Genomic DNA, 27,365 nt, shown 5'->3' on the forward strand with positions numbered 1-27,365 from the left:
CTTCCTCAGTTTCCTTTGCCTGAGCTCTTCAGTTTGGGTTACAAAAAGTATGCAAACAATAAATACGTTTATAGGAGGAGAGGGCAATTTTTAAAGCAAGCAGCATCAAGAAGTGATGTTTTATATTGCTTTAAACACCACTAACTTTGTGTGCAGGGCATAACTCAGTCCCAAGGTGTGAGTTACACCAGCACTATTGGAGAAGGCAGGGCTGTAATGGGGATGGACACCAACAACGAGGCACTCAGCGCAGGCCCCACATCCAAGGGGCAAATCCAGGAGCTCAGAAGCCATAAAATCATCCCAGAATCACAGACTGCCTTGGAAGGGCCTTAAAGCTCATCCTGTTCAACTCCTGCTTCCTTCCCCTAGACCAGGTTGCTCCAAGCCCCATCCAGGTCCAAGTCCTCTGGTTGATGCCACCACCCAGAGGAGTGTCCCAGCTGCCAGGTGAAGCCCACCTGGAGAGCAGCCTGCTCCCAGGGCAGGTGTGAGACCCCCAGGGTGTGCCACACGTGTGTGAGGGCAGCCAGGGGAGAGCTGGTGGCATTGCCAACACTGCCCATGGCGCCGGGAATTTCTCCTCGGTCTGACAACGTGGATCACCAGGAGCACGATGGCCATCCTGAGCTCTGGCACTGCCATCCTGACTGGTGGCACCACCATGCCCAGCAGTGGTACTGCCATCCTGAGCGGTGGCACTGCCATCCCCCCTGCCTCCCTGACCCCCGGCGTGTTTGGAATGCCAGTCCTGCCGGCTGGAATGCCAGCTCATGCTTGCAGGGCAGCGCTGCTCCCGGGGAATGCTCTCCTGAGCCTGCCCAGCTCCGAGATCCCCCTGCAGGACCCATCTGTTCCCAATCAGGGCCTGCCTGATGGAATGCTGGAATCCATCAGGCCGGAGCAGGGCTGAGCACTGCAGGGGAGCAATGAGCTTTTCCATCCACGCCGTCATCTGGTCCCCATTACCCCTCAGCACCACATAAAACACAATAACAACCACACTGGGGGCCCAGCACGCTGCAACCTGCTCCCCCTGCTGCCTCCTCCTCTGCCAGGAATGCCAGGGAATGCTCCTGGATGGATTTCCTCCTGCATGGCACCAGCAGCCAGCAGGGACTGCTGGAAAGTGGTTCTAATGTTTTTTCCTTGGGTGTCGCTGAACTGGCCTCAGTGAGCGAGGGGGAAACGGTTCCGTGGTCTCCCAGGGCTCTGTCCTTGCAAAAGGAGGCTGGAGATGGCAAATCCTCCAGCCTCCTTGACACGCAGATATTGTCAGATGCTTTCCTTCCAGCAGCTCACTCAACATTCAAAGCTCTGAGCATCAATGGTGGCTTTTAAAATCCAAATCACCTAAAAATCGAGCAGAACACAAGGGCCTGTCCTTGTTGTAACCAATCCCAGCAGCTGTGCAGGCTCCTGTCTGGGAATCACTGCCCTGCCAGGGGTGGGAAACAAGGAGAGCAGATCAGAAATCCTGATCAGAAATCCCCACCAGGAGAATACAAGATCCCAACCCATCCCAAAAAATACGGGCTGAGGAAAACGCTGCTGAACTCTGTGAAAGCTGAAGAGCCTGACAAATATGGTGGCTTGTTGTTTTTCTCTTCTTTTGAGGAAAAGATCCCCAGGATTAAGAGGCTTTAAGTGATAAACATGATAAAAAAAATGCCTCAAATTGCATCAGGTATGTCAGAGATGTGGGTCAGGGCACAAGGCTTCAAGCTAAGCAGGAACTGAACCAATAAATGGATTTTTGTGGGTTTGGGTTTCTTCTTTCTGCCTCAGCTCAAATCCCCCCTCTGACTGCAGTGTAATTCCAAAAAAAAAATCCCTTATGCACATGAGTCTGGTGTTGCAGCTAGTCTGCTCTGTGAAACACCCCCAGCTTAGCCCTTTTCTTTAGGATAAAACCTTCTGGCCAAGAGCCCAGTGCCAGCACTGCTCCTGCTGTAGGATCATCACCCAATTCACAGCTCTCCCCTGCCCAAGGCACAGCCAGCCAAAAATAGTAAATATGAAACAACAGGGCTGACATGGCAATTCTTCAAGGTCTGTATGAGGCATCTTCAAACTGCCACAGACAGCTCATGGATCCACCCTGACACTTCTCAACCTGCAGCCCTTCGCAGCTGTAAAATCTGACACTCCAGTTAATATTGCACCCATTTGGACACGGAATATAAATTGAATGAGCTTAGAAGGCAACAAGGATCCTGCAAATCACACCCTGTAAAGCAAAAATACTCCGTGAGGGGTAAGACCTACACAGCAAACATCTGACTCAAGAGCAAAAAAGCCAATTTGCAAATCACAGACAATTTAGCAGAGCAGAGGTGCCTATTTTGTGTGTTTTGAACTTGCCTCTGACAACTTCATGGCGTGTTCTCCAGCACCTGGATCGGGGCAGACACTCAGTTAATCCTCCCAGGCACTCGTGATACTGCAAATCTCTTTTCCAGGCTGCAGAGGCCATTTCTCTCCACATGGAGGTCTCTGATTTTCCTCACACTCCTGCAGCCACTCTCATCCTTTATCCTCCAAACTGAGGCTCCAATTAATTCAGGCAGTGCCAGAATGGTTTGGGCTGGAAGGGACCTTAGAGCCCCTCCGGCTCCTGGGCAGGGACACCTTCCCCTGTGTCAGTAGTGCCCAGATCTGAGGGTCCTGCAGGAAAACTGGGACATTCCCAAGGTTCTGTCCTCACCAGCACACCCCCTTCTGGAGGAGCCCCCAGTCTGGGGTTAAGAATGAGGAATTCACCCCATTCCCAGACAGGCTGCCCCAGGTCAGACACCAGCAGCAGCAGAAATGCCAGCAGGGGTGGAACTCTGGTCAAGAGAGCAGAATTTGGCCCATCACCCCTTGGAAATTCTTCTAAATTGTTCTTTATTAACACCCTGCTGACCCCCCAGAGCTGCCACTGGAAATGCCAGGAAAGGCCTGAGCAGGGAAAGGAAAGGTTGGGAAATGTGCACTCTTGCATCACATTTTACCACGATCTCCTTCAAATACTCTGTCGTGAGGGGCTGCTCTGGAATTCTTATCTTTTCATATCTTCCATGTCTTACACATTAAATTTCCAGTTCAGACTCCCACACAGCCAACATAAAATCAGCCAACTATATTTATTAATGCTTTCAAATCTTGTTGGTTTTTTTTCTGCTAAATACATTGGTGAAATGTAAAACACGCCTTTGAGTGGGCCCTGCTAGAGTTTGGGGATCTCTGAAGTGCAATAACTGCAGGTTTTTGGAGAGCTTTATGCAATATCTGGAATATTAACAGAGCTGTCCCCTGTGGAATGAGCAGGGCTGCATTTCTTCAACAGATTTAGAATGAGTCCCATAAATCTCCGCTCTGCACATGTGTCCCTGCTCAAGGAATTTCCCTAGGAATGCTAGTTGAGGATTTTCAGGAAATTACACTAGTTTGAATGAATTTAGAAATAGTCACATGCCTAGGATGTATCATAAGAGGTATTGCAGAAAGGAAACTGAGCAATACATTAAAAAAGATTCAATATATGGGATTTCATGAATGTGGGGTCAGAGCACTCAGCACTTCAAAAGCCACGTTGTTCACTCTCATGTTTTCACTGGAATTTTATGCAACACAAGTTTTATCCTTAATTCTACCAAATAACTATTTCAAATACTAAACCTGGAATTTAAGGTATTTAGGAAATTCGTCAGAAGCATAAGCTTTTAAAATATATATGTAGAGAGAATTATATCCCTTTTATGAGTGGAAACTGCTTTTCCACTTCTTCACCACTGAGAAAGGAAAGAAATAAATCTTTTATCAACTTCAGTTGATGCTTGTTGGAGCTGAAGTGATGCTGTATTAGAAGGTGATGTTTGAAGTGACTGGAAATTTAATTTATTAAATTTAATTTAATTGATCGAGGCAGCTGCTCTTTGGGATCAACGTGGCCCATGGAAGGGTTGGGCTGTGAACAGCTCATGGCCACCAGTGAGGGGTTGGATGCACCCAAATTCACCTCCAAGGGAATAAAGCAGGAGGCTCCCACCAAAACCCAACCCAGCCCAGCCCAAAGCATTCACTTCAAAGAGGAGCAGATCACAGACCCGGCAGGGATGAAAGCAGCAAACATTAAAGCAGCCCGGGGATTGGTGAGATGGGATCCCAGCCATGCCAGCCGTGGGGATCTCACCCCCTGTGCCCTCAGGGAGGTTTGCGTTGGAATGTGCTGCCCTGAGGGTCCTGACCTTTGTTGGCCCAATCCAGCTGATTTAATAACTTGGGAATGAGGAAGGAGCCCCAGGAGCCTCACGGACCAGCACAGGGCCCTTGGCACGTGGGCTGTCCAGCACACATCGATCCCTGCCGGCTCCACAGCTCCGGCCTGGAGCTGGGAATGTCCCTTCCTGCCCTGTCCTCGTGCCCAGAGGCTCTGCCACCCCTCAGGGTTCATTGCCCGTGACATCCAGGAGGAAAAGTTCACTTGAGCCTCCGTGGCATGGGCTGCGTCCCTAAGGAAATGAATCCTGGAAAGTTCGTAAAGATTCCATTTGGGAAGTGTTGTTTTCTACAGCTGATGCCCCTCGCTGCCTGTGCTGGGGTCTTTGCTCCCCTCTGGGCCCCCAGGGGGGTCTGGGTGGGTGCTGGAGTCCTTGGGAGGCTCATCCTGCTCACCTTCGATCACACACTGCTCGGGGATGGGAATCCTCCTGCCCATCTCCAGCACATACGCCTTCACTCTGCCCAGGTTCTCCTTCAGGTGCAGGTACAGCTTGTCCTGGCGCTCCACAGGGCCCGTGCTGGCCTCCGCCCTTCCCTCCGCGCCCTTTTCCGGGGTCACGTCTGGCAGCCCGGCACTCTGCTGTGAAAGCAGGCGGCTCCCTGCTTCGGGCTGCACCCCAAAAGGCACCTCCTGGTGCTCCTGGCTGAGGCAGAGCTCGGAGAAGGACATGCCAGCAGGGATGTCCCCGCTCTCCTCGTCCGGCCCTGCCTCCGAACCCAGCCCCTTCACCCTGAGCGCGTGCAGGGCCAGGCTCTTGGACCTGCAGGGAGGAAGGATGGGAAAAAGGGTTTGGAATAGAGGCAGGGCACAAAACCCTCCCCAAAACGTGCCCTGTGCAGCCGCCTCAGAGAGCCCAGTGCAGGGCTCACCGAGAACCTTTGGGAAATCTGAATTTCCAAAGCCAAGCTCAAGCCTCAGCTTTAGTAAGCAAATGAAATGGAACAATGTCCAAACGTCCCAGCATCTGCCGCGGGGGGAGCGAGGCAGCCCCTCTGCAAGGATCCTGGAGCCCAGGGTGGCGTGGCTGCTGCACCAATCCCACCATAAAAATGGCAACGGCAGCGTTCCACTGAGCCAGCTGCCTCCAGCTCTGCCCCGGATCCCTGCTGGGGAAGGAGGGGAGCAAAGAGGGCAGAAGTGGCCGAAAGGGCAAATCCTGGAGCTGGAAGAGCAGAGCTCTGTGTGGGGCTGTGGGGCAGGGACAGCCTGAGGAACCTGTGGGTCACATTGCTGTCACTGATAAATATTGTTGGTGATAACACCCCAGAAAAGCTCTCAGGACTCTCCTGTCTGTGATATCTCAATGCAGGTTTTTTTTTTCCTGCCCTTTCTGCTGCTTTAGGGCACAGAAAAGACTAAATGGGTTCCCCAGGGGAGCTGTGGCTGCCCCTGGATCCCTGGCAGTGCCCAAGGCCAGGTTGGATATTGGGGCTGGGAGCAGCCTGGGACAGTGGGAGGTGTCCCTGCCCATGGTGACACTGGATGGGTTCTGAGGTCCCTTCCAACCCCAACCATTCTGGGATTCTGGGATTTCGAAAGATTTCATCCAGCCCTTAAGTTCATGGATGCAAAAATTGGTTAAATGTAGGTTTATGCTGCCTGTGGTATTCCATGAGCAGACCAAACCCTCCACGTTTGGATAAAGTTTAATGACAGAACTGATCTTCCTGAACCCCTCACACATTGTCCAGAGCCATACCTGTTAAACCTCATATCCTTCCTTTCTTCTTTAGAAACCTGGCCCAGGCTGTATCTCCTCACTGAGCCAGGGGTGCTGTTGTCCACATTTATTTTCTCTTCAAAAGCCTGGATTTTAACTTGCAGCTTTTCATCTTCTTCACTGCCATTCACGACAGATTTTAAATCATCCAGCGGTGCAGGACATTCTGCCTCAGGGTCGTTTTCCATCCTGAGGAAGCAGAAAGCAGAGCATTAACTCTGGCACACTGTGTTCATTGTGCTGATGCTGTGTCTCTGCCTGGGACTTGTGGTTTGGATCTGGTAAAATAATTAGGTTTAAACAGCGATTCCCTGAGGTTGTTTTCAGGAACATCTTCTAGATCAACATCTCTGATGGATCAGAAGCATTGAATATCTCTGACAAGCCTGGACTGGAAACTGCCAAGCACCAGCAAATCACAACTCTGTCCCTGATAGTCAGAAGTTTTTCATCTGAACTCAAACCATTCTCTCAAAATTGCTAAACACTGACTTATTGCATTATTTTCACAAGGCAAAAGTCAAGCTATTTGCAGATTTTATAGAAGTCTGTGGTTTTAAAGCTATGACCAGAGTACATGCAGTTCTTACTGAATTATTGCACTCAAGAAAGAAAAATACCTTTTAAAACTCAGGAACAGTTCTGAGCAATGTGACTCCAGCTTAACAAAGAGAAAATGAAGAGTTAAAATGAACTTGTAGGACTGCAGGGCAAGTAGTTTTGGTTTGGATTTGTTGTGTTTGTCTTAAAATTACAGAATCAGAGAATCATGGAATGGTTTGGGTTGGAAGGGCCCTTAAAGCCCACCCAGTGCCACCCCTGCCATGGCAGGGACACCTTCCCCTTCCCCAGGCTGCTCCAGCCCTGTCCAGCCTGGCCTTGGGCACTGCCAGGGATGGGCAGCCGCAATATGGAACATTTTAATGCAAAAATTCAAAGGTAACTTGCAAATAAATTGAAGGGAAGCTGTTGATCTTACAGGACAAAAAGGAATCTGCTGGAAAAGACACTGTTGGTAAAAACATTCTGGGTTCCCTCAAACAGCTTTGAAAATGGCTTCTGTGAGTTCCCTCATCACCCAGAGCCTGCACAGAGACTCAGCTCCTCTGAATATTTGGCCATTTGCTGGAAATCTGAATTTTGAGTATCCTTACTCTGCCTTGGAGACACTGCAGCAGCAGCAGGGCTGGATCTCCCAGGGACCAACGGCAAGAGCATCACTGCTCCTTCCCCTCTCCCTGTCCTGCTGGGATGACGTGCAGGTTTCCCCTCTCACTCCTGCAAGCAGGGAGGAGCTGCCACCAAAAATCATGGAGCAGCACAAAGCAAACAGGAATCTCTTGGAGAATCAAGGGGGATTGGACAGTATTTACTTTTTAAACTCCACCCACAGCTCTAAAATAAGTTTGCTATGCTTCTATTTCTTTGTTTGATTTTCTTTTTTTCCCCCGATGAACAAACATCTGAATAGCTAAATCTGTAAAACATGGATATATAAAACCACAAATGAGGGGTTTAACACAGCCCTTCCAAAGCAGCAGAGTCTCACAAGTCACACTCACAGTGGGGGAGCCCATTAAAAACTCCCCAAACTGCACATTACCAATTGTAAAAAGCCAGGTTTTTACAAAGCAGCCAGAAATGTGGCATCACAAAATGCACTTTTTCACTTGTTTTGATAAAGGCAGCTCAGGATATTTCTCAGGGGAGCTGGCAAGTTTTGTCTTGCTTTGTTTTTAATTCAAGCAAGATCTCATAATATATTAACACTGAGGAGCCCTTGAAAAAATATTCTTCTGTAATAAAGACCCTTGATGCGACCTTTCCTAACAAATCTTTCTGGGGATGTAGGACAAGATTTAATTTATTGGAAAGCAGTCACTCCACCACAGCTCCCAACACTGCTCCCATTGTGGGAGCTGAGCTCTAAGGAAAACTCCTGTTCCCTGTGTAAATATGGGCAAAGCCTCGGGGCACAGAGAGGGGATTGATGGACTGATGGGCTTTGGGAGCGACAGACCCCAACCAGGGAGCCTTGGTGATGTTCGGGATTAAAAATGGTGTTTCAAACAGCACCTCTTTGTCCAGCACTCTCCTGCTGAGCTCCCATGGCTTTGTGAAGGGAATGCAAGGAAGTGCTTCTCCCAAAGAGCCACAAAATCGTTATGGTTGGAAAAGAAACGTGGATGAATCCTATTTTCCATATGTAGAGCAGAAAAAAGTCACTCCTAGGGTGTGGAGGGTGGGCTCCTCAAGCCGCCCTCCCATTGTTGCCCCTGCTGGTGCCAGGATTCCCAAGTGGGAAGCAGAGGGGCTCCGAGTGCTCAGGAGCTCTCCTGTGCACCAGCCCTGTGCTCACATCAGTGCCTTGGGAGGCCAAAAGCACAAACCCCCAGGAAACCCTCAGTGAGGGCTCCATCCCACCCCACGGGGACCCCTGGCAGCCCTTCCTGCTGGGCTCCCCTTCCAGCAACCAGCCATTGTCTGCAGCCTCGGCAAGGGGCACTGCTGAGGCTGCTGGAGCAGGATCAGCTTACACCGAAGCTGTTTGCAGGAGGAGGAGGAGGAGGAGGGTGCACGAGCTCATGGAGAAACCATCATGCCAAAAATAGTGCAGTGCCAGGCTGCTGATGGCTTCATGCTCTGACTCCTCTGCACAAATGCACCTCCGTGTCCAGGTGATGCATTAGCACAAAGGACATTTCTCCAGAGCAGCAGCACCGCTACCACAGCTCCAGTGGGGTGCTCGTGGTGGGGAAAAGAGCATCCCAAAGGGAGATAATGAAAATACTCCTGGAGCTGTGGCCAGGGCTTCACCTCTGTGCTCATGGAGGCCACAAGGTGTTCGTGGTTTGTTAAGGGAGAGAAAATCACCTCCTCGAACAGGATGGACAAGAAAGTTTGAAGAAGGCAAGTGGTGGAGAAAAGATCATGGAACTGTCAGCAGAATCCCAGACTGGTTTGGGTTGGAGGGACCTTAGAGATCATTCCATTCCATCCCCTTCCACTGGGACCTCTCCACTGTCCCAGGCTGCTCCAAGCCCCAGTGCCTTGGACACTTCCAGAGATCCAGGGGCAGCCACAGCTGCTCTGGGCACCCTGTAAAGACCTTCCTCATATTCAACCTAAATCTCTCCCGTCCCAGTGTAAAACAATTCCAAGCAGCCACGGCACTGGGAGGAGCAGCATTGGTGCAGCCCCTTAAGCTCAGTTCTTACCCAGAACGAGGGCTGTGAAGATTTCTTCCCCTTTAATTGACTACACTGCCCCTCTAGGTTGGATCAGTCCATTAAAACCCTGCATATGTTCTTTAAAAGCCCCCTGGGACTGAATAACTTGCAATTTTGGGACAGTAAGGAGCAGCAGGGCATGGCCTGGTTCTAATTATGCTCCCCAGTCCCTGCATGTAAAACTCCCTGTGTCAAACAACACCGGGCTAGCCATGGCTCTGAAGAATTCAGCTTCTCCTTGTGTAAACACAGGAGTTTTGGAGGGAATGGCTAAAATCCAGGCCCACAGTTTAAAATCCTGCTTTCCCTTCACAGCACAAACACTCTGGATTGCTGCTCCTCAGCTCAGCTAGGAGCAGCACTCCAGAGCTAGGAGGGCACTTCCACCTTCCCATCTGGACTGGTCCAATTTCCCAAGCACAAGTCAAAACCAGCTCTGCTTAAATCAGCAGAGAGCTCTCATTCAGCCTTGTCTGATTTAGCTGATACTTTGCTTGACACAGACCTGAAATGTAAAACTAAATAGCTACAACCTGAAAAAACAGCATTTTTCTGTGGTCCCTCACAGCCATGTTGAGATAATGAGGGCACAGAGGGATGGGGAGGGAATGAAATTTAAAATAAATAAAGAAATAAATAAAACCAAGGAGAAGAGAGAGAAAATAATCTGTAACCACACTCACACAGACAATGAAGCTTCTACTCTTCAGACAGTCCTTAACAGAGAGAATTTTAGCAAGAAACAACCAGATTTTGATGAAAACCTTGTTTTTAACTGGGGTTTCTTAGCAGCTCTAGAGATAAATGTTAAGCACAGAATACAATAAGGAATAGGAATATCACGGTATTTTAAACAACAAAGTAATTTTTCAATCCTAAATGGAGGAAACACAATGGGTTGTGAATGCCAAGGGCTGCTTTCTGCTGAGGTTCTGCCACCAGGTGAGGCTTGGGCATTTCTCACAGCCCTGTAGTCAGATGAGGGGCTCTATCTGGCTTCCTCTCCTTTCTCGTTTTCACCTCTCTCCAGGACACCAATTATTTGTTTCTCCACTGACCTCAGTGTTTTGGCTCCACTGCTCCCAGTCTGGCTCCAGGGCTGGCCTTCACTGTCAGGAGCTTTCTGACACCTGTGTTCCATTTTTCCAAAGAATCACTATCCCTGTGTGCCCCCCTGACCTCCTGCAGGATACACAACTCTAATTCTAAGTCTCACTAATTAGAAGTGACTGCCACCCTGTATTTAAATAACATTCCTATCCTCAGCATGATGAACACCACAACACTTCAGCCTTAGGATGCACAGCCAGAAGCAGCTGAGCGAGCAGAACATCTCGCTGTGGATGCTTCAGAAATTCTTTTCAGACTTTTTTTTGGTCAAATCTTCATCAGGGAGCTACGCCAGCCATTGTTCTCATCACCCTCAGTGGGCATTTTCTAGAATAAACTCACTGATAATTGTGAGGCCTGACTTCACTGATTTATTTTTAATCAAGGCTTTTTTAGCTTGCTTAAGTCTACTTATCTGGGGCATGGCTTTCTGCATGGCAATGGGAGTATATTTAATGGGAATTTTGGTGCCTCACAGTGATGCCTAAAGAGGCTACCTGGAACAGAGGCTGGACAGAGTTACAGGAATAAGGTAGGGATCTGTTAAAAGGCCTTCAAAAGAACTTGGGCAGTACAGGAGCCCGGCCGTGGCTCTGCCCCAGATGGACCCTGAGTCACGAGTTTTCACACTTTAATGAGTTTTGGTCCATTTCCATTTTGGGTTCATTGCCCAATTCCCACTCCAGGCTGTGCAGTCCCACCCTCCCAGGTTGCTCTCCTCCATTCCCTGCTGTTTGCACTTTTTGGGCTGAAGCTGCAGCGGTGTCCTTGGTTCTGGGGCTGGAGAAGGATTGTTGTGTGTGCCTGAGCTGTGAGGAGAGCTGCTGGCACTGTGTGTGGAGTTCAGAGTCACACACTAAGGCAGTGCAGAGTCTGGAAAACACAAAAGCTGAACTGAAGGCATGAGCAGAGCCCTGGGGAGGGCAGGGGCTGTGTCAGAGCAGCAGTACCTGGCTGCCGCCGCGCCGTCGGTGCCGAGCTGCCGCGCCAGCAGCTTGGCGATGGCAGAGAAGCTGTTGCTCATGCGATAAATGTCCCTGCTCTGGGCGCCCAGGATGCTCGAGAAGGCGTCGGTGAGGCTCTTGATCTCCAGCAGCAGCAGGTGGTGAAAGGAGTGCTCCATGTTGGCCAGCTGGTTCACCAGATACAGCAGGCAGGTTCTGGCTCGCTCCTGGGCAGCGTGGGGAGATAAGAACAGGGCTGAACACATGAATTCATTGTTCGCTGTGTCAGGGGCTGGGTGTGCTGGCACTGAGTCACCGGCCCTGGGGAAGAGTGGCTGCCCCACGGTGACACAGGCAGCTGCCTCAAACACAGTTTATTTGTGGTTACACTCAAGTGACTTTTGTTCCTCTTGGTGTTACCTAACCCGGCCTAACTCAGGACATCCTGTCTCCTCCTCGGACCCAGAGCCAGATCCCTGAAGGCTCTTTAAGGGCCCTACATCCTTCTGAGTTGGTAGATCAGCCTGGCTCAGCGATCAGGGCCCCAAGCAGCACCAAGCTCCCCTTTTACCTCTGATGAGTCTGGCTCAGCTACTTCATAAAACCAGAGAATGGCTTGGAAGGGACCTTAGAGACCACCCAGTCCCACCCCTGCCATGGGCAGGAACACCTTCCACAGGTTGCTCCAATCTCCACCAACACCTCCAGGAATGGGGAGCATCCAGCCTGGATCTGAACATCTCCAGTTTAGGGCTCCTCTGTTAGAGTTCTCCTAATTAGATTGGGTTCCACGGTCCTAAAAACACCCAAGTGGGAAAAGCAGTGGAAAACCAGCAATTAACTCGGGAACTTCCCTCGGTTCCTTCACTGGGGGAATCCTTTTACTCAGGGAAGCCCACTTGGTCCTCAGCAGATTGATGGAGAAACTGGGAGACGTTTGGATTTCAGCCTGTGCTGAAACACAAACAAAGGCAAAAAAACAAACAGCTTTCTTCTTCCCAAGGGCTGGCAGGGAGCTCATGTGCCATGCACGTGCTCTGGGCTCTGCAGGGTCCCAGCCCCGTTTCCTCCTCTCTTCTGGGACCTCATAACCAGAGAGCAAAATCTGCTGAAAGTTTGATTCCAGATCCAGCTGGGCAATAAAAATACCCGGGCGACTTTGGCAGGACATGGCCCTGCATCACGGGTGAGACTTTTTTTGAAGAGCAAACCAATGTAATTCAAGGCAAAGCAGCTCTGCTGCGTCGTGCCATGACAGAGATAAATGGGAAGAGTGGGTCAGACAAATTGCACCCCTTCAGCCATATGGGGGAAAGCTCCAGCTACACCCTGGGCTGGGCTGATGTGACCAAGGAGCTTTTTCCTCAATGGCTTGAACGAGGCTGACTTTTTGGTGCACAGTTACTCATTTATTTGAAAGCCGATCCTTCCTCCAAGAGATAAACAGAGGCTCAATTAACATTTAAAACACATTTTTGTTTTCTAAACAAACTGTGCAGCAGACTAAATGGAGGAGCAGTTTTGACCATTTTCCTGTCACTTTGATCCAGCTGGAGAGTCTCCAGCCATGCTGAAATGCTGCTACTCGCCTGGAGTGAGGTAAAAGAACAATAAACTCGCCTGAGTAATATAATATGTAACTGTTATACAAAACAAAATTACAGCAAAATAGCTCAACATGAAAGCAGCCCTTATCCCTGCCACAGTTCTTATCCAAAATGTTTCACAAAGCCTATTTGGATGCACATAACCCCTTGTTATTTCAGCAATGCCTGTTTGATGTACTTGTGTATTTTCTCATCAGCAGCCCTTGCAATTTGTGGCATTACATCTGCCAGAAGGTGAAGAGCTACAGCACAAGCAATGAGGTGTGGCAAAGTGTTGTGCTTTTTTCTTCAAAACAGGTTCAGGAGACTACAAAAAGATCACAAGGCTTTCAGAAATAACTCCAACTCCCAGGTGGTTTAAACCATAGGGGAAAAAAAATAAAAGTCCGACTGCCCTGAGCCCCAAGATGATTTTTCATTTGCACAAGTTTATGGTTAAGGGAGAAGTTCTGACTTCAGCTTGCCCCCCGAGAGTGTCGCTGACACCAGCAGAAGTGGTGTGTGTAAACAAGGGGCAACCTTTCAAATCCAGAGCTCTCCTCTCTCCTGGGGTCCCTGGAAGCACAAGAGGCTTTTTCTAGGAGCCAGCAAGGATTGGCTGCTCAGATCCACGGTCTCGACCATCGAGGGCCAAGCATCAATCCTTGCCACCTCTTTTCCCCAGGCAAGCCTTCCAGTGAAATAAAACATCAACAAATAAAGTTCCAGCACTGCCATTGATGTCTCCTTGCCCGCTTGTTTTGCTTGGCCGGGCAGGGGATGCCGATTCCTGTCTGAGAAGTGACAGAATACCCATGGCACAGCTCGTGTCAGGACAGGGAAGAGGGGGACAAGGGATGAGGGAGGGTTTGGGAAGGCCCTGACACAGGGGCTGTGAGATGAGACCATCCGAGGCACACGTGGGCTGGTGGTTGGATTCAATGGTCCTGGAGGTCTTCTCCAGCCTGGCAGATTTTATGAGTCCATGATCTCACCTATGCTCAGGAATCAGCCATGGAGGTATTTCCTTCCCCTCTTAGGTGAGGTGATTCTTTTTGTAAGACCAGCTTAGACAGGCTTTGGAGCAACCTGGGGTAGTGGAAGTGTCCCTGCCCATGGCAGGGGAATGGGATGAGCTTCGAGATCCCTTCCAACCCAAACTACTCTGTCATTTTAAGATCTTCCATAATTCAGAATTCTTCACACTTCCTAACCTTTTGGAGAGCAAAACAAGAGAGGAGCCGTTGATCTCCTGGTGGAACATTCACCTCTGCCACCCTTTGTGTGTTGTCTTTATCCCTGTTTTTGAGTCTGGAGCACAGGGTCCCTGGACGTCAGTGACAAACAGAGCAAACAAATGACAAACGTGTCCTCCCCACGGGCTGGGATGCTGCTGAGTCAGCAGCTTCCTAAAAAATCAGACCCATGGCACGGGACATGGTGAGAGCTTTCTCAACATTTACTCCAGGGAGACTGGACATTAGTTACTCAGTGCAGGCTGTGTGTGCTCCACTCAGTAGATTGGTGTAGCCACATAAACCAACAGGTTAAAAACACGAGGGGAAAATATTCTTTGAATCGTGTCTTTGTGAGCTTTACTCTGGTGTGTAATTTCCAGCACTACATGGAATCCAACAGGGCCACTTGGTTCCTCGCTTCTTCTTGGTTTGGTATAAAACAATCACAGCAACAAAAGGCAAAATAAATAAATTCAGCCCCTTTGAAGTAGCAGAACTCAGCGGAAATGGAGCCTCAGAGACACCCAGATGGGGAGAGCTGGTTCAACACCCCAAAACACAGAATCCAAATGAAATCCTTCAGTTCTGAGCCCAGCTGTGCTCAGCTGAGGATTGGCTGGTTAGCAGCCGTAAAGTTTCTAGAAAATGCTGACACTCAAATGCTAAACACAGAATTAAATGTGGTCACCTGCAGATCTTATAAAAGTAAAACTTGCTGGGGGATGGAAGTAAACAAGGAGAGAACAAAAAACTTCATTTGGCTCCCAGGCATCAATGGGATTTTGGCTCCTCTTTCCACACAACAGAAATAAGATTTATGAAGCCAAACCAAATCTGGTTTTGATTCTTCTGAGATAAATTTAATTTTACATGAATATAAAACTCCGGATCAGTAGAAACAGCAAGGACGGTGTCTTCCTGTGCTGCTCAGACACACGAGGCCCAGCCAATACACACCCAAATTAATTGCCAAAGGGGGAAGGACTGGAATAAGATAATCTTTAAGGTCCCTCCTAACCCAAACCATTCCATGATTCCATGGCAGGGCAGTTGGGTACTAGATAAGAAATACACGCATGCATTACTTTATACAAGAACAAAAGCAACCCCAAGCCCAAACCCAAGCAAATCTTTTGTTTCCCACCTTACCTCATCGAGATGTCCAACAGCTCCGAAGATCTTTGCTGTCTGCCCAATCAAACTGGGAAAACTGTCTCCAATTTCCCTCAGCGTGGGAAGGAAAGGGGCCAAGGCTGCAGGTTCGTAGCTGGATATTTCCAGAAGGATGTTTAGAATCACCTCGCTGTGGTTGGGGTCCCTCAGGTGTCCAAATAAAAATGGCAAACACTCTCTCAGCACCTGTTAAAAAATCAGAAACAAATTGGATCTCTGTTTTGAATTGTGAACACCAATAACCAGAGGAGATACAACCACCAGAGTGATAAAAATAAGCCACCAGACTTTGAGTTAATAGAAGTTTTCCACCCTTGGCAACCTTTGCATGGAGCTATCACTGAGGTCAATCCAAGTTCAACTGAACATATGGAATAAGGGTAACCTCTACTTTAAAATATGGCAGTTATGCATAAATAAGTAAGGAAATGCCCAATTAAAAAAGACCAAAAACACAATTTTACCAAATATTTTCCCTGCTCCAGGCCAGTCTATATTTTATTGATTAAAACAACATAAGACTCAGCCTTCCTCAATAATACTTGTAGAAATGTTTGGGTTCCACCAGAAACTAAACAATGTGACAAGGTCAGGAGCTGGAATAGAGGGAAAAAAGGGGGGCAAGACCTTCACTGCATAATAAATGTGCTATAGGTAAGTTGTCATTTCCTCTAAGGACCCAGTTTTCGGGAGACTGAGGGTGCAATCCTCGGAGCCATCTGCCAAACAGGATGCAGTTGTGTACAAGTTCCTACTGAGGGATTAATTCAGTGTACACAGGCTCATGAATGCACCTTGGATTCAGGGAAACTGCTGCAGCTGTGGAAAAGACATTCAGACAGACATAGGGCATAAAATCCATAATACCCTTCTTCTGTTCTTTTTGTTTGTTTGTTTGGGAATTATCAGTTCTCATCAGTTCCTAAATAATTTTAATTGTCCTTGACATGGATTTTAATACAGTTCATGTACACTGACAGAAACACAGTTATGGGAATTCACGCTCAGCTGACCGAGGAAGAGCCAAAAACATTGCAGACAAATGGTTTAACCCAAACCTGTTGGTCCAGCAGAGTCTTTGCTCTGTTCTCCTTATGTCTAGGTGGAGAACTTGGGATGGAATTAGAGAATCTACAGGGAATTAGCACAGGAACCCTGCGTGGTGCGATTCCTCCCTTGCCCAGCCTGTGAGACACAAACCCCCCAAGAGGAGGGGCAGGGAGATGTGCCCGGTGTGGTTTACCCCCAGTTCTCTCTTCCTGGCCACGGTGTGCAGGAGCCTGAGGAGGTGGAGCTGCTCGGGCGGGTCCAGCTGGGCCATGGGTGCCACCAGCTCCCGCAGGCGGGTGTGGATCGGCTGCGGCTGCTTCTCGTAGAGCGCGGGCAGCACGCGCAGCAGCATCGAGTTCCCTGGGGACACAGCAGGGACAGCGGCTCAGGCTGAAGATTTACCTGGGGGTGTGTTCTGTCACCATCTGTCAGAGCTGGGGCAGTTCTCTGCTGTTCATGGGGCACTTTTCTTTATCTCTCCCACAGCCAATCCTCCCTCCAGGAGATCTCTCCTGCTAATGGGCTATTAATTATTAATTATCTTCTGTTCATGGCCAGTGAGTGTCCCTGCATGGCTGAGAAAATTCCATCACCCATGGGATGATGCTCTGCCCAGGGGAGGAGCCAAGCATTCCTACCTGGATACAATCTGACTCCTGCAACACCACAGCAGCCTTTGCCCACTGCATTCCCAGAGGAGCAGCTTTCTTCCCCACTGCATTCCCAGAGGAGCAGCTTTCTTCCCCACTGCATTCCCAGAGGAGCAGCTTTCTTCCCCACTGCATTCCCAGAGGAAGCCCAGGCCCATCCCCACCAGCCCTGGAGCTTCAGAGGAAAACTCCAGCCTTGTGCAGGATCCCTGCTCCAGCAGAAGCACAGCTGGCACTGCAGGAGGGCTGAGCCACCATGGGATGGGACTGCTGCCACCACCCTGACCCACAGGCTGCCAGGGCCTGCTCTGACCCTGGCACTGGTTTGTTTTCTTTTTTTTGTACTATTGCATTTATATTTTTATTTTTCCTAACAAAGAACTGTTATTCCTACCCCCATATCTGCCTGAGAGCCCCTTAACTTCAAATTTATAATAATTCAGAGGGAGGGGGTTTACATTTTCCATTTCAGGGGAGGCTCCTGCCTTCCTTAGCAGACACCTGGCTGTTCAAACCTGGACAGGCGGGCAGGGACCAGCTGTCAGTGCCCAGCTCTGGAGAGAGCAGGTTAACCACCACAGGACGGTTTGGGTTGGGGAGATATTAATGCTCATCGCAGTCCACCCCTCCCCTGGGCTCCTTCCACCAGGCTGCTCCAACCTGGCCTTCAAGGATCATCAGTACAAAACCAGGGAGGCAAAGAACTGTAGAAAATTATATATTGGGCCAAGAAACCAAATAAATTATCAAAATAGAGCAAATCATTGCAGGCATAACAACACTGTGTAAAAAAAAACACTAATTCCTATTAATTATAATTTTATTTCTGAATATCATAAGAATGATGCTTAATGAGCTTTCAGTTTTGGATGATGCTCCGTTGAGTCCTGGGCCAAACTACGTGTGATTTCAATTAACGAAGAAAGAAGAGAAGAAAGAAGGAGAAAAATGACAAAGAAACAACAGAAACAACAAAAGGCAAAAACTACAATTCTCCTTTGCTGAGATTCAGATTTTCAAATTAAATAAGCATCATATGGAAGGAATAGTTGGTGAACAGAGAACTAAACATGCCTTTGAACAGAAATAGTTAAGGATGCCATTTCCAGGAATAGAAAGGAGCCAGAGAGAGCCAACTGCAGACAGACAGAGATATGCTAAACCCTCTCTCACACGTTTTCTTAAGATGTCTGTGCATAATTCAATTTGAAGCCCAGGCTCAAACCAAAATATATAACTTCACGTCGCAGTACATGCCTGCCTCAATGGATTTAAGTTTCACTTGAGCAACATATGGAAAACATCTGCCTATTGCAACCTAGCATGGCTCCCTTTTGTAAACCTTGGAAGTCCTCACAGCCTGCTGCTTTTCCTCCCTTTTACATCTGAGCCGGATAACTTTGGAAGATAAGCAGATCTGATCATGGATGGTAGGAAAAGGATATTTGGGTTCAGACTGGAGCACGTGGGGCTCTTGCCAGATAGAGAAAATGGACCCCAGGACACGGCTGGGTCTCACAACCTCCCCCTGAGCCAAGAAACGAGCACATAACTCAGGGCAGGTTCAGACAGCTCTGAGCCCAGCAGCTCGTAATGATCCCTGAGGGTCCTTCTCCTTCACAGGAGTGGCTCTCCACTCCAGCCAGCCACACTTCTGCACCTTGTCCTGCTTGGAGAATCCCTGGCTGCTTCCAGGACGCTGCTCTGAGCCCCCCCCCCCCCCGTGCAGCCCCAGCAGTGCCAAGGGCCAGGTCAGACCCACTCCCACCCCACAGACACAGCAAATTTATCTTGTTCTGTTCTACACAATCACAAAGGCCAGGGGCAAAGGAAAGAGATCTGCTGATGAATCACCCTGAAAAGATGAGCAAACTGCTCCACTCTGGCCATTTTCTAACCACGTTCCCTGGGCTCTTCCTGATGTTCCCAGTGGATTGGGATAAAATGTCACCACTAACATTCCATGGGATTGATGCCACGCACCAATTCCCCCAGAGGCAGAAGCTGGGGATCAGGAAAGGTTCTTCCCCCAGAGGGTGCTGGCACTGCCCAGGCTCCCCAGGGAATGGGCATGGCCCCGAGGCTGCCAGAGCTCCAGCAGCCTTTGGACAGCGCTGCCAGGGGTGCCCAGGGTGGGATTGCTAGGGGGTCTGTGCAGGGCCAGGGGTTGGACTGGAGGACCCTTGGGGGTCCCTTCCAGCTCAGGATACTCAAAGATAAAAAGGTGAGAGGGTGGATTCACAGGAACTTTTCTAGACTCATGACATGGTTTGAAATGGAAACATTTTGTACTGAATGCACCAAAAATTATTTTCTCTCTGGATGACGTCGTGCTTCCAGCACTAAGTCTCTCTTTGCACTGGGAGTTTTCTGCCCACATGGAGCAGAGCCCTAAAACCCCAGTCAAATTTCAGCAACGATTGCAAAAGATGAAATTCCCGTATTCCTGGACAGGCAAATTTCCTCCCAGCTATAGAAGCGTGATGGGAAGGAATCCAAGAGGCAGTAACAAAAATAACAGCTTTAAGCAAGGAAAGACACCAACCTGAGCCATGCTATTGCCTAAGCTGGGATGTCAGGGATAGGAAGGGATCTGGAAGGAAGGACTGATTATTTAGTCTGGCAAAGGAGCGTTTGGAGTGTGGGGTGTATCAGAGGAGTGATGCAATCACAGATGATGGACTGCAGCCACCAAACCTCTCTAACAAAAAATACTTTGTGCTAGAGCAGCTTTGGGCAGCTTCCTGCAGCAAACACTGCTGGGCTGATATTCCCTAACCAAGATAAATGGAAAGCAAAGGCAATCAGAGCAATCCCCTCCCTCTGCAGCGAGATTAGAGTGACCTCACTGACACGGAATTGCTTTTATGTGAAGAACCTGTGTGCACACATGTAAATAATCCCAGATATCCCAGTTTGGGTCTGTCCTTCAGAGACCTCAAGAAAGGTCAGCAGGCACAACCCAGTTGTGCCACTTTCTGGTCTTTTCATGTTTGAGGTAGCAAGGGATACTCAGAGCTGTTTGTTTGTCACATCCTTATGGGCTCTGAGGGGATTTATGCACACCCAGCTCCCCAACCCCCTGATTCCCAGAGCTCGGGCAGCCAGAGGTGATATCGGGAATTCTGAATAATTCACTTGTTCCCAATCTTGCTTCATCTGCCTCAGTCTAAACTAAGAGCCTACAAATGTTTGTTGTGTGAGAATGGGAAAAACATCCCACTCAACTCCCTAAATGCCTTCCTTCCCTGCCACCCTGACCCCCAATACTTTCCAGATTAGGTTGTCTCACCCTTCCCAAGCAGACCACATGCTGGGAATGACACAACTGCAGCACAGTGTCCCACAGCTGGGGACACTCCATGGCTGCACAAGAGGCAGGGAGGGACCCCAGGGGCGTGGTGGGGTGGTGCCAGCCCTGCACCCGTTCCTGGCAAAGGCTGCCCCGAGCTCCAGCTCTGCCCATCGCAGCAGCACAGAGAGCTCGGGGACAACGAGGCACCTGGAGCACACTGCAGTGTCCCACGGGCAGATGGATTCTCACTCCAAAGGGAGTTTCCAAAGACAAAACTCAAGCACCATGACTAATATTTCCCTCGGGAAACCTGACTCGGGTTTGGCACATACCTACTGGGAAATCATGGAATCATTTGGGTTGGAAAGGACCTCCAGGACCAGAGTCCAACCTGTGCCCGATCCCCACCACCCTCCCACAGGGAGGAATTCCTCCCCAGTATCCAAGGCACAGGTAGTGCAGGTTTGTATAAGGAAAACCAGAGGCACAAATGGAAAGGGAACACAGATTCCAAGTCAGATGTAATTACAGGAGGGTTTTTTTGGTTTTTTTTTTTTTTTTGCTATTCTCTGGATATTTCATAGCAATACACAATTTGTATGAGATCACCCCTAATCTCACCCAAGCAAAGCATCTCTGACATGATTAATGGCCTGTTGAACCAGTAAGATTACAGATTTTAAACCAGATTAATACCAATAAGACTTAGACTAAATTTATCTTTCATCCAAAAGCACCTTTTGCTTTTTCAAAGATAACAGACACAACTCTGATTGTGCAGCTGCAGCTCCCAAAACAGGACACAGCATTAACAGATTATCCACGGAGTAATGGTGGTGTAAGTGCTAATTAGGGCTGGAAAAGCAGGACCCTAACAAGCTGTTAGAACTCCTTAAGAGCTCTCCTTTATTGCTTAAAGCAATAAACTGTTGGTATCTAATAGAATTTATTATACAGCAGTGCCTAACTCTCCAAAAAAGCTGCACTATTTAGCTAAACCAGACACGAGTATCCAAACCAACTCCAGGTATGTTTATTTTTCTACCCTCCAGAGTCCTGGCACACACCGAACTTGCAGGGAACACTTTTCTTTTCCACAAACGACACAAAACAACCCAAACGACTCCGCCCGCGCAGCCCGAGCGCTCCCGGCCCCCGGCGCTGCCGCACGTCCCAACCCTCGCCGGGGCGAGCACGGCTCTCCCCTTGGCCAGTCAGAGCATCCCCCGGGCCAACCTGGAGGGCTGGGATTGAGCGAGCTGCCCGCCCCCTTCCTTCCCTTGCCTTCTTCCCCTGCCGGCCAAAAGGCAGAGCAGGAGCGCCGGGCTCGCAGCGCGGCCGCTCATTCATTCGGGCTCGGCGCCTCCGCGCACAGCCCCGGCTCTGCCGCAGCTCCTCGGAGCCCGCAGCGGGGGGAGAATGCTGCCCCGAGAGCTCCTGTCCCTGCTCACGCTGCTCTGCGCTCTCAGGGCTTCTGGCTCTGCCGTGGATGAGGACGATGACTACGAGCTCATGTACGTGAACCTGGACAACGAAATCGAAGGTCCGGCCCCTGCGGCTGAGGAGGGTGAGTAAAAAACTGAATTTAAGTGCAGAACTGCCTTCGGTGCTGCCTAGCTCTTGTAAGAGTTACTACTGCAAACATGATTTACGTTCTCCAGAGGGAGAAGCTCCTGCTTGTAGCAGTGGATTACTATGGGTGTAAAGGTAAAGCCCTCGGATGGGGTGCCTTGGGCTGTGCTTTAGGCTCTCGATTTCTCAGTTCTGCTGCAAAAGGCTCTTGCTGTGCCAGGGGTTTAGGATCTCTGTAATCACACCCCTGCACTGTTCTGTCCCGACACAGAGGGAAAGGCACTGGCCCCAGCACGGCAGGGGGTTGGAACCAGATTGTCTGTAAGGTCCCTTCCAACCCAAACCAGTCCGAGTCCACGGCTCTGTGACAGTCTGGAGGACACAAGCCTTGCATAGAGCCAGATTTTGCCAAACGCTGCCGTTTAGAACTCGGTACAAAGGAACAGCAACATCTGTACCTTCCCTTCCAGCTGCTTCGTGCGACTGCCAGCGGGAGCACAGCAAGTGGGACAAGCTGTTCATCATGCTGGAGAACTCACAGATGAAGGAGAACATGATGCTGCAGGCTCTGGATGAGCTCCCCAGGGCGGAGCTGCAGACCCTGAAGGCAGAGCTGAGCCAGCTGGCCACCACCCTGGCGGGCACCTTTGCCACTGTCACCTCCCACGTGGTGTCCCAGGTGGAGCAGGTGCTGGTGAGGAGCAGGGACCAGGCTGAGGAAGCCAGGAGGCTGCAGGAGTCGGAGCAAGGGAAGGTTCTGGAGCACGTCCTGCAGCTGAGCCACAACCTGTCGGTGAGGCTGGGCTGGCTGGAGAGCGCCTGGCGCAGCAGGGCCCAGGAGCAGGCACAGGAAACAGCTCTGCAGCAGGACAAACTGGACGCCAGAGGGGACAACCTCATCCTGAGCTCGGTGTGGAAGGAGCTGCAGCAGACCCGGGCTGAGCTGAGGGCGTCGCAGCAATGGGCAGCTCAGCACCTGCTGCCAGCAGGTAAGGCAGGGTGGGAGCTCCGGGGAGGCCACTCAAACTAACAGGGAACCACAAACCCCCTCCTGGGCACCTCCAAAGCAGCCCCAGGAGCAGCAGGGCAGCTTTGAACAGGCTGTGTGTGAAGGGGGGAACCCCAGAACTCGTGGAAAAAGAGGCACTGAGCTTTTCAAACGTGGGATCAAAGAAAGGTTTCATCAAAGTCCTCGTGCAGGGCAGAGCCAGCCAGGATCCCACCTCCTCCAGGCTGTCCCAGATCAAAGGCATTGTCAGAGAGCAGCAAATGTATTTTAGACATCCAGATTGTGTTCTCTCACCTTTTGCCTTCCCAGCTGGTGGCTCCTGTGCGTTTGCAGCAGTCACGGAGCTCTCCTGTTCTCCTGCACGTTCCCACTCGTTCCTCTTCCTCCACAAACATCTCACCAGCTCCGGTGTCCAAGAGCTGGACACGCTGCTGCCAGCCAGCCAAGCACACTTCCAGGGCAGGGAGGGCACATTCCCTGCATGCCAGGGGGAATATTCTGCCCTGAATATTCCCAATGGCACAGAGAAATCAGTAACCCGTGCTGCTGCAGTTCGGGGGATTTTTCCCTTTCCAAAACATTTGCACTGGCCAGTGGGGTGGCTGTAGGAAGGTGGGCTCATACCTCAAATCCCAACTCAGGTTTTCTGTGCAGGGCAAGGAGACACCCAAAAAAGCAGCAGCAGCAGCTTGGGTGTGGCAGAGCAGCCCCTCAGTTTGTTGAGGAATCACCACGTGCAAGATAAACTGCACTGAAATCACCCTGCCCACCAGCGAGCTCTCACTGCTGCTTAATGGCTCCGCTTTCCACAAATATAAATTATTGCCACCTAAACCCCCCCAAAATCTACCCCCGCAGGGTGGGTGCGTAGGAAGGAGGGGGTGCAGCGTCTCCAGAGGGAACTCTCCCACCAGGGAGCCGAGAGGAGCAGTAATTGCTTCAGCAAAGGCAACAAAAGCCACAAAATTGTTCACATCAAAGCTTTTACAGCCCAACCTGAGCCCATCCCTTCATGCAGGGCAGACTCAGCTTTAGAAGCAAATTGTTTCCACTGCTTAATAACAACACCTCAGAAATCTTTGTGCCTTGGGATGAGGTCTCTGAGCATATTCCTCTTTTCCCCAAACACAAACCTTGCGGAGAGCATGATCTCATTCCGTATCTCCCTGAACGCCAGCCAGCCTCAGCAGCTACTCTGCACTAGGTGAGAGCAACAAACTCGACCTGCATTCAGGATCATCAGTGGAAATTCAGTTTATTTCCACTGGTTCCCACCAGCTTTATGATTTTACATAAAACAACCATACTTGTAAATTTAAAGGCTACATTTTAAGTACTTCCAGAGTATGTCTCTGGATTTTTTTTTTCCAAGGGAATTTTTAGCAACTGACTTTAATTTCTCACATCTTGACTTACTGCCAGCCATATTCTTGAGGGATTTTCTAATCACACTTTTTTGTTCTTCACTGAGGCTGGTTTTAATTTTGTTGAGGCTTTGATAATAGAGCCTGAAAGCCTGCCAATTAAAAGCTTTTTCACAATAGTGCTCCTAAGTAGCATTTTAAGGAGAATCCCCAGCAGTGGCTCACTGACCCTGCCCCTCCTCAAAAGGGTCAACGGAATATGTAAAATCTGCTCAAAGCTGGAGGGAAGCAGCCCATGAAATACCACAGCAGCTCAGTCCTGGAGGGCACAAAGAGTCCTTCATTCCCTGGAGCAGAAATTTCCACACACGTTTTAGACATTTCAGATCCTCCAGCTTCTTTAAACAGGAAATGAAGCAGCTTAATTGGAGAAGGGGCTGCTTGTTCCCTCCTGTCACCTTGGATATTAACTTAGGTGCAACCAGGGAACAGCACAGAAACCACCAGAAATGTCTTGGCTTTACTGATCACCAGTTGCTTTCCCAAGTTGCATAAATTTCTGTTAGTGGTTTTAGCTAATCTAATTTCTACCATCAGCACTTTGATTAATTGGACATGAGAGAAGAGCTGGTTAAAAAGTATCAGATGTCTCATCATTTCCCCCATTTAACCGGTGCCCATGAAAGCTCCTGACCCAAAAATCCTAAAGGAAAGGGAGTCATGTAAATTAAGGAAGCAAGCCCATCTCAGCATATGCCTGCCAACATTTTCTGCTTTTCAGCAGCTCCTGTGCCCTGATGCCTGTTTTCCATGGCACAGCCTCCCAGCAGTTCCCTTCTCCAGGCACAGCCTCCCGCCTTGTCCTGGTCCTGGGAATGCCACAGTGTCCAAACCTGCTCTTTGAGGGGATCCCTGACGCCTTCCCTCAGCACAATGTTGGTATTTTCACTACTCCTCACTTAGAACAGAGGATAAAACATCACGAGGGGGGGTTACCCAGTTACCTGGCAGAATTACCCAATTCCAGGGGCTGACAGAGTCCCCTCTCCCAGGGGTGGTGCTCCATTCAGAGCTGGGAAGCCCATCTTCCCAAAGGAGGCAGCAGGGCAGACAGGCTGCATTCACCCTTTGGGTGTCCCAGGACTGTGCAGTGCCCCCTGTGCTGGCAGGGAAGAGCCAAGAGGTTCCTGCAGCTGGATTATCCCTTGCCATAGTGTCCAGCAATTCCTCCACCAGCTCTGACAGCTCCTGCCAATCATCCTGGGGTAGGTTCCTGCATCCCACTGGATGGGCTGAGCTCTCAGCTCCCTTTGGGAAGCCTGGAAGTGAGCATTGGACCAGGCATTGGGACAGGCTGTCCAGAGGAAAGGTGGAGTCCCCATCCCTGGAAGTGCTCAAAAATGGAAATGGGTGGATGTGGCACTTGAGGGCCTGGTTTAGTGGTGAGCACAGTGGTGCTGGGCTGGCAGTGGACTCCACAGAATCATGGAATGGTGTGGGGTGAAGGGATCTTAAAGATCATCTTGTTCCAATCCCACCTGCCACGGCAGGGACACCTTTCCCTATCCCAGGTTGCTCCAAGCCTCAGTGTCCAGCCTGGCCTTGGACACTGCCAAGATGGGGCAGCCACAACTTGGTGATCACAGGGGTCTTTTCCAATCTTAATGATGCCGTGCAATGCCAAAGGTCCCAGCTGTGCACGTACAAATAAACCAGCTCTGATTTACCTGACAATGGCCCCAGCTGTGCACATACAAATAAACCAGTTCTGATTTACCTGACAATGGCCCCAGCTGTGCACATACAAATAAACCAGCTCTGATTTACCTGACAATGGCCCCAGATGTGCACGTAAAAATAAACTAGTTCTGATTTACCTGACAATGGCCCCAGCTGTGCACATACAAATAAACCAGCTCTGATTTACCTGACAATGGCCCCAGCTGTGCACGTACAAATAAACCAGTTCTGATTTACCTGACAATGGCCCCAGCTGTGCACGTACAAATAAACCAGTTCTGATTTACCTGACAATGGCCCCAGCTGTGCACCAAATAAACCAGTTCTGATTTACCTGACAATGGCCCCAGCTGTGCACATACAAATAAACCGGTTCTGATTTACCTGACAATGGCCCCAGCTGTGAACATACAAATAAACCAGCTCTGATTTACCTGACAATCTTCTGAACCTTTCCAGGCTGTGAAACGGCAATTCTGTTCCCCATGCGCTCGAGGAAGATCTTTGGGAGCGTCCACCCCACCTCTGGAATGACCCTGAGCTCCTTCACTGCCTGCATCTGGCTCAAGGTGACCGAGGCCTTGGACAAAACCATCGTCTTCTCCTACGGAACCAAGTTCAACCCCTACGAAATCCAGCTGTACCTGAGCCGGGCCTCGGCCGTGCTCGCTGTGGGCAGTGCCCAGCACAAGCTGGCTGCCACAAACGTGGTTGTTCCCGGGAAGTGGCTCCACCTGTGCGGCACCTGGAGCTCGGAGAACGGATCTGCATCCCTGTGGGCACAGGGGGAGCTGGCGGCCAGCGCCTGGGACGTGGCCGGGGCTCACACCATCCCCGACGGGGGCATCCTGCAGCTCGGCCAGGAGAAGAACGGCTGCTGCGTGGGAGGGGGCTTCGACGAAGCTCTGGCCTTCTCGGGGAAGCTGACCGGCTTTAACCTGTGGGACCGGGTGCTCAGCGCCGCCGAGGTGACGGCTCAGAGCGCAGGGGACTCCTGTGGCACCCGGGGCAACGTGGTGGGCTGGGGGGTCACCGAGGTGCTGCCCTACGGAGGGGCCCAGTACGTGTCCTAAAGCCCGGGGGCTGCACGGAGCTGAACGCCGACGTCGGACAGCCGGAGCTGCAGGAGCCCCTGCCTCTGGAATTCCCAAGGAACATCAGCGCTGCAAGTTCACAGAAGGAGGCACTGTGGGGATGGGATCGATCTCTGCCTGCTGTCCTGGAGAAACCCTGAAAGCACAGCCACAGAGCAAGGCGTGGCACTGGGCAAGCTGCTCCTGGGTCAGGCAGCTCTGTCTCTCCAGTGCAGGGCTCTCTGATGTATGAAGTCAGGGTCACCATGGACATTCAGGAGCCAAATGGAGCTCCCGACATCCCTGCTGAGGAAAATCTGACCTGGCTCTGCAAAACAGAGCAG

At 50.2% G+C, this 27,365-nt stretch overlaps 2 protein-coding genes across 6 annotated transcripts in view; one reads left to right on the forward strand and one right to left on the reverse strand.

The window, feature by feature from the left end:
* Positions 1-27,365, reverse strand: part of VEPH1 (ventricular zone expressed PH domain containing 1) — a 55,171-nt gene that overhangs the window by 16,950 nt on the left and 10,856 nt on the right. For 2 of the 5 annotated variants that reach the window (XM_068200153.1, XM_068200154.1), the window contains exons 5-9: positions 16,512-16,678; positions 15,245-15,454; positions 11,278-11,498; positions 5,967-6,176; positions 4,660-5,027 (exon numbers count right to left, since the gene is read on the reverse strand). In XM_068200153.1, the coding sequence (XP_068056254.1) occupies positions 4,660-5,027; positions 5,967-6,176; positions 11,278-11,498; positions 15,245-15,454; positions 16,512-16,678 (1,176 nt within the window). Of the gene's footprint in view, positions 1-4,659; positions 5,028-5,966; positions 6,177-11,277; positions 11,499-15,244; positions 15,455-16,511; positions 16,679-27,365 lie in introns of those variants that run through there. The other 3 variants (XM_068200155.1, XM_068200157.1, XM_068200156.1) reach the window with 3 other exon arrangements.
* PTX3 (pentraxin 3) lies at positions 21,683-27,033 on the forward strand. The gene is made up of 3 exons (XM_068200152.1): positions 21,683-21,830; positions 22,306-22,824; positions 26,408-27,033. The coding sequence occupies exons 1-3, from the start codon at positions 21,683-21,685 to the stop codon at positions 27,019-27,021; spliced, it is 1,281 nt and encodes a 426-aa protein (XP_068056253.1). The 3' UTR covers positions 27,022-27,033.

Source organism: Anomalospiza imberbis, chromosome 10 (genome assembly GCF_031753505.1).
Source record: "Anomalospiza imberbis isolate Cuckoo-Finch-1a 21T00152 chromosome 10, ASM3175350v1, whole genome shotgun sequence".
NCBI lineage: Eukaryota > Metazoa > Chordata > Aves > Passeriformes > Viduidae > Anomalospiza > Anomalospiza imberbis.

Bases quoted from the DNA above. Each gene is read 5' to 3' on its own strand.
- PTX3 (XM_068200152.1), top strand. From the start codon at position 21,683: ATGCTGCCCCGAGAGCTCCTGTCCCTGCTCACGCTGCTCTGCGCTCTC. The intron at 21,831-22,305 runs GTGAGTAAAAAA...CTTCCCTTCCAG, and splicing joins GGCCCCTGCGGCTGAGGAGG to CTGCTTCGTGCGACTGCCAG. The intron at 22,825-26,407 runs GTAAGGCAGGGT...GAACCTTTCCAG, and splicing joins TCAGCACCTGCTGCCAGCAG to GCTGTGAAACGGCAATTCTG.